At 32.5% G+C, this 6,859-nt stretch overlaps 1 protein-coding gene across 1 annotated transcript; it reads left to right on the top strand.

Moving 5' to 3' along the window:
- Nucleotides 1–2,581: 2,581 nt before the first annotated feature.
- On the top strand, nucleotides 2,582–3,499 carry LOC101445906 (olfactory receptor 4C11-like). Its single transcript, XM_004475684.3, has one exon. It carries the CDS (start codon nucleotides 2,582–2,584, stop codon nucleotides 3,497–3,499), a length of 918 nt encoding a protein of 305 aa, XP_004475741.1.
- The last annotated feature ends 3,360 nt before the right edge of the window (nucleotides 3,500–6,859 follow it).

Raw genomic sequence — 6,859 nt, forward strand, 5'->3', positions numbered from 1 at the left:
AGATTATATACATTTATTACAGTTTTTGGACATGTTCATTTACTAATTTTGAAATAGTCTTATCTGACCAAACTCTTATAAATATACTGAATACCTGAGCTCCACAGAATCTAGTTGGATACATGTGTTTCACTCATTTAAAACCAAAATTCCACTTCCCCCCTCAGTTTTAAACCTTCACTGATCAGCTATTTTATTTTCTAGGAAATATTATTTTTGAATCCATAGGTTTTTTTATATTATTACATACAGTTGCATGTAATTATTGTATAATTAATGTTGTTCACTAGATGTAGGTTATCCTTCTAATTCAATTGTTAAAGATGTTGAGGACATCTTTCCTCTAGATCTACCACAGATCTGAGCAGATTCTTGTCATAAATGATAACTAATTTAATCAAGTTATTGAATTATTGATAGATTAGTGGTTATTCAGAATTAAGAGAATATCTCAAATAAACTCCATACTAAAACAAACTCCAGATCATTTGAGATCAATAGTTAAATATAAAGAAAATACAAATCTGTGTTAAGATTATAACTTCCACAATGGAAGTAATAAACTACACAGCAAGGGAAACATTTTTTGACAGAGTTAACTGTATAAGAATGAAAAAAGGGAACAGCTCAAAACAAAAAAGGTAGTGAAAAATTAATTGACCAATTTTACATAATTCAGAGCAGATAAGATATATTAATTAAAAATCTACAAAAATATTATGCTATCAATTATGCTATCACAGGTAATCAAATAAATGCATACCATGATATTAATTCTATTAACCAAGCAAAGTAGAAACTGTAACAATTTTATCTTTCTGAGAAATCTCTGCCATCTCTCATATTTTTAGAAACAGTGGAATTTAGTGATCCTATATGTACATAAAGGGTACATGAACTAATCACTATAGCGTTATGACCATGAAAACCAGCATATTATAGAAGAAGCTAACTTAATTCCTGTGGTAGTTTAAAATTTGTTTGTACCCCAGAAAAAAAACATGTTCTTAAATTTAATCCATTCCTGTGTGTGTGAACCAATTGGAAGTATGACTATTTGATGAGATGACTTCAGTTAAGGCATCCTTCACTTCAGTCAGGGTGGGTCTTATCCTATTACTGGAATCCTTTGTCAACAATAAAGTTCAGACAGAGAGGGAGAAAGCCACAGGAAGCAAGGAGCTGAACAGTGAAAGAACCCAGGAGAAAATGAAGAGGCCTGGAGGAGAGACAGGAGGCTGGCACCATTGCTGTGCTTGATGTCAGGCACAAACCTACAGACACCAGTTTTTGGGAAGACAGCATTGTCCTAATTACACCATGATTGGGAATTTCTTTTAGCCTCACAACCATGAGCAAATGAATTTTCTTATTATTTAAGCTGATCCCTTTCATGGCATCTGATTGAGTATCCCAGGGAACTAAAATATCTCCAGAGTTTTAAATGATAGTGAAATTTGTACATTTTGTATTACTACTTCTAAAATGGATAATTGTGTTATGTATCCCCTTTTGTTGAATTGAAAATTCTTTTACAATCCAATGTTAAAATTAGATAAATATTAATATTACAGGATGAAAGCATTTACATAGAAATATATGCATATAAGCAAATGTATGTGTATACATTTTTATAGAAATGCATGTTATAGAGTAGAACAAGGGCTATATCTGTATGAAAAACTAAAATATATTTTAAAATAATATTTAGACAGAAACAAATATCAGAAGAAAACAAAATCTCTGATAGATAGTGGTAGCAGAGCCTTATGTGAGAAAAAATATTCAGATTTTGTACATATTAAGAAGTTGTACATCACGTTGGACCTATAGTATGGTGAACTGAATACAATACATCTAGCATGAGAAATGGATATTGCACACACATAATAATTTTCTTAATAATGCTAGGCTCTATGATTTATTCAAACATCTCATGTGACTTCACTGACAAGAAAGGTAAAATTAAGGCCATTGTGAGACAAAAGTAGAGAAATATTTTCTTCTTATACCCTAACCCTATTTATGAGATCAGTATTAATTAATGCAAATTAATGTCCATATCAAGAAATATTTTTCTGGAAAAAGAATCTCCAAATTTAAATATTTTGAATAACATAAGAATGTTGTTTTTCAGTTATTGAGATGAAAATTCTATGCACATGTAGGCTGTATATACATATGCATGCACTTCATAAAGTATCCTTTGGGATCTCTAATTTTCATGTAAATTTAAAAAGTTTAAACAATTACAGTGACTTATTCAAGGTCATAAAGAAAATTCAGCACTTCTCCATCCTTGTCAGAGAGCAGAATCAACTACATGTGTGTTTTTGTTTAAAAAAAAAAATCTAGTTTCCACAAAGGAAGACTTTATATAAAGCAGTAAAATTAGCATTTTCAAGACAAAGATTCCACATGATTAAGACATGTGGAAATCTTAGGGAACCATTGAATTAGTGTATTCATAGAATTAGAACATGAGTAGCAAGGAAGATTCCAAGTCTGCCATTCTTGCTCAATCACATCTTTCTTCTCTTTGCAGATTATCAGCTGTGATTTATCTACATATACCTTAACTATGTACCTGAATATCAGTGTGAAGGAATTCATTCTCCTTGGTTTAACAAAGGACGTTCTAAAGGAGGAAATAGTGTTTGTAATCTTTCTCTTGCTCTACGTTGTAACTCTTTTTGCAAATTTACTTACTGTGATGACTATCAGATTCAGTCGGATGATTGGGAGCCCCATGTATTTCTTCCTTTTCTACTTATCTTTTGCTGATGCATGTTTCTCCACAAGCACAGCTCCCAGGTTGATTATAACTGCTGTATCTGAGAAGAAGGTCATTTCCTATAATGAATGCATGATCCAGATCTTTGCATTTCACTTTTTTGGATGCATGGAGATTTTTGTCCTCATCCTTATGTCATTTGATCGTTATGTGGCCATTTGTAAGCCACTGCGGTACACAGACATCATGAGCCAACACCTCTGTGGTGCACTGGTGAAACTGGCCTGGGTGGGGTCTTTTATCCATTCTTCAGCACAGGTTATCTTGGCTTTGAAATTACCCTTCTGTGGCCCTAATGTTATTGACCACTTCTTTTGTGATATGCAACCATTGTTGAAACTTGCCTGCATGGACACCTATGTCATAAATCTACTCATAGTCTTTAATAGTGGGGCCATATGTACAGTGAGTTTCATAATCCTCATAATCTCCTATATTTTAATCTTACATTCTCTGAGTTACCAGAGTGCAGAAGGAAGAAAGAAAGCCCTCTCCACTTGTACCTCCCACATAATTGTGGTCATTTTATTCTTTGTTCCTTGTATATACACATATGCTCGCCCCCTAACTGTGTATCGAGTGGACAAGATTGTGGCCGTGTTTTATACTATTGGGACACCCTTGCTCAATCCTTTGATTTACACTCTGAGGAATGCAGAAATTAAAAATGCCATGAGAAAGTTATGGTGCACAAAACTGAGTTGAGAAAACAGAGTGAAAAATCCAATTGAAAAAAAAATCAGTGCTTTACCAAAATTTATTAACAGAGAAGAGAACATAAACTCATTCTCATGAAGAAAATATAATCCTCTCTCAGTAGGAATTTGGGGAAGTAGGTAAAATGACCACAGAGCACAGACAACCATTAAAAATTTAAGACAAAATCACATAGATAACAGTGCATAAAGTTAGCAAGATTTGTGGGAGCCCAAATCAACTCCTTATTTCTTTACTCTGAATTGTAGGTTATGAGAGTGTTCCTGTTGCTTCTTAAGTTTTACCCTTCTCTTGTACATTATATGAATTTGGGTTTCTATTCTCCATGTTTCTGATCCAAGTCTAATAATTTGTTTCTGATTTATGACTGATCTGTTGTATTGACAAATCATTTCTAACACTACTGTATCTAGATCATATCTCTTGGCTCAAATCGAGACCAAAGTCACTCCAGGAACCTTATGATCCGAAAGCACCATAAATATCAGGTAATTTGTAACTTGGGCCCTTTTGGTGACACCTGTAATGTGCTCTTTTCATCCTCTTCTTGAAAACCTATAGAAAGAAAATATAACTTTTTTTTTTCAAATAAGGATAATTTTAGTTATAATAAATATATTTGCTAAATTGAGTCATAATCTTTGTCAATGAACTTTAATATATTTTGGTCTTCTTGTTAGCCATTATTCTATATTAAGTCTTATAGATCTTTTTTGTAATATGTGAAGTAACACTAAACAAACATATTGGTTGGTGAATCAGTGACAATTTTATTACATTGTGAAATGTATCACAAAACTCAACACTACATAAATGAGATAACATGTAAGACACATGAAACAGAAAAAGAGCTTTGCAATATAATATAAGATACCATTATAATCTATACAGATAAAGATGGTGTGGGAAATGAACACAGGACAGATTATAGCAAGGAGGCAAAATTTTTCACAAGGTATTGAGCATAATCTTAATGTAAGGATATGATTCATTGAATAATATGTTCGATTCTCAGACCAGTCTGCCTGGCAGGTACAATTTTGTGTTGAGGGGAATGTGTGAGTTATGGCTACTTGACACCACAACCAATAATTATTGGTTAAATTCTTCTGCTGTCTAGGAACCTTCATATGGTAAATCTGTTTTTTTATAGAGATCTTCCATCTTGGAAAGGAAGCTATTGTCCAATGACCAGGTTATGTTATAATTAAATTTACACATATGAATATTATACAGAGATGTGGCAAAGCTAATTTTGAGTTTCAGTATTAGTAGGAATTTTCTCAAATGAAACTACTGTGAAATATTGTGGTTCACACCACAGTCATTTGTCATCCACTCACTTACCAAGTGCTTTCCTCACTTACCAAGTTCATATCTGCTTACTTAAACTCCCAACATAGCCTAGTGATGGTTGGTGTTGCCTTAATAGCAATCATTTTTGTCATGAAATTAGGTGGTTATATCTGATGTCAGTTAGATATCAGATGATGCACAATGAACCTCGTTGTATTTTTATACTTATCAAATATAAACACTAATTAAGCATTCTTATAAAACCAACATGTTAATATCTGTGGTTTATCCTTCCAATTGTGAGTACTCAATCATTACAACCACCACAAATACTTAATGAGTTAATGCTATGCTATAACTCTACAAATTAGGGGGGTATATTCCTGTATAAAAAAGACAAAGATACCTTCTCTGTTGGATTTTACATTCTGGTGAGGACAGGATAGAAAAAGAAAATATATATGTAAATTAACAGGTATGTTAGAAGGTGATACATTGTATTTCAATGTAAAATAAAGTAAAATAAGAGAATCAGGAATGCTTTGAAGATGATATATAAAAGGTGATTTGGAAGACCTTCCTGTGGGATGAACTAGAGCACTATCTAGTGTTATTTTTCTCAATATGAAACTATATCATTTGTGGGAAATATACAAAATGTTCAGGAAGGAATTTCATTTTGTATGTGTCATATAATAATAGAAATCCAAGTACTCTCTTAGGAATATAGTATTATTGCATAAAGAGAATAATGGTGTCATATGTGTTTGTGTTATCTATTAATATCATTTGTGGAGTAATAGTAAGCTTCTATAAAAGAAAGACCCAATGATTCAGTTGTTAATATACAGGAAGTTTATTCTTTCTGATGTGACAGACTTATGTATATGGTCCAGAATGACAAGAAATTGCATCCCTTCTTTTTCTTTCATGGATTCAGGTTCCTTTCTTGCTTTTCCTTGTGCTCCCTAATGCTTTCATATTCAACATGTGATCCATATGCTACTATTATTGGTACCATCTGGGAGTTTGTTAGAAAAGGCAGAACTCTGGGCTCTAACCCAGAACTAATGAATCATAATTTCAATTTTAACACCAGGCTACCGTATGTATACCATTTGTAACATATTCCCTTAGGGCCCTGTTGTCTACAATTGTGACACTACCAGCCTGGTTTCAGGTGGAAAGAAGAAGAAATAAATATGGAGGAGTACACATTCAACATTTTAGATTTTAGCCTGGAAAGTATACACCACCCTAGCCAATTGACATGAACTAGTCACAAAACTGCATATAACTGCCAAAGGATACTAGGGATCCTTTGTCTGTGGACATTCCTGGTGCTAGTTGTCTGTGTCAGAGGCTGCTAGAAGTCTAATAGCAAGTATGTTTTTAATATTTTATTCTTTTGAAGATATGGTTTTGCATTGACCATGTAACCTCAGATCATGGAATTTTGAAGATCACAAACCCATGTGGTTCTCTGTTATACTGTCAAGGAGAGGTGTACGTTTCCATGGATATGCACGCATGACAAAGGCACCTAGAATGAGGAACACTATTAAAATCACTTTTTATTCAAAATTTGATTCAATTTGACAAATACTTATTGATTCCTCATTATGTTTCAAGTATCATTTAGATAGCCTAAAAAATAATAAAATCTTTGTTCAGGTCTCCCATTCTAATGTATTATTCTATTTCAAAATTCTCAGCAGCTACCCATGGTTACTGTGAGTTCATAGAATTTGTAGAAATTGAATAAATGTTTATAAAAATAAATTGCTTAGTTTTTGTTTATTTTTTATTGAGAATTGTCTTAAGTTTTTCTTTTCAATCCCTTAAAGCTCTGAACAGCCTCATTTTCTTTCTAAATAACATAAAGCATGAAGGATGCATATGATTTTGGAGACCAATAAGCCCATGCTTAAATTTTAACTATAGTGCTGCTAAGACATTTGTATATACACATATATAAATATGTATATATATGTGTATGTATATATACACACATATATAAAATGTCTTATATATATACATATATAAAAAATG

Source organism: Dasypus novemcinctus, chromosome 19, assembly GCF_030445035.2.
Source record: "Dasypus novemcinctus isolate mDasNov1 chromosome 19, mDasNov1.1.hap2, whole genome shotgun sequence".
Taxonomy (NCBI): domain Eukaryota; kingdom Metazoa; phylum Chordata; class Mammalia; order Cingulata; family Dasypodidae; genus Dasypus; species Dasypus novemcinctus.

What these genes read in the sequence shown, in the direction of transcription:
- LOC101445906 (XM_004475684.3), top strand. Translation starts at nt 2,582, where the DNA reads ATGTACCTGAATATCAGTGTGAAGGAATTCATTCTCCTTGGTTTAACA.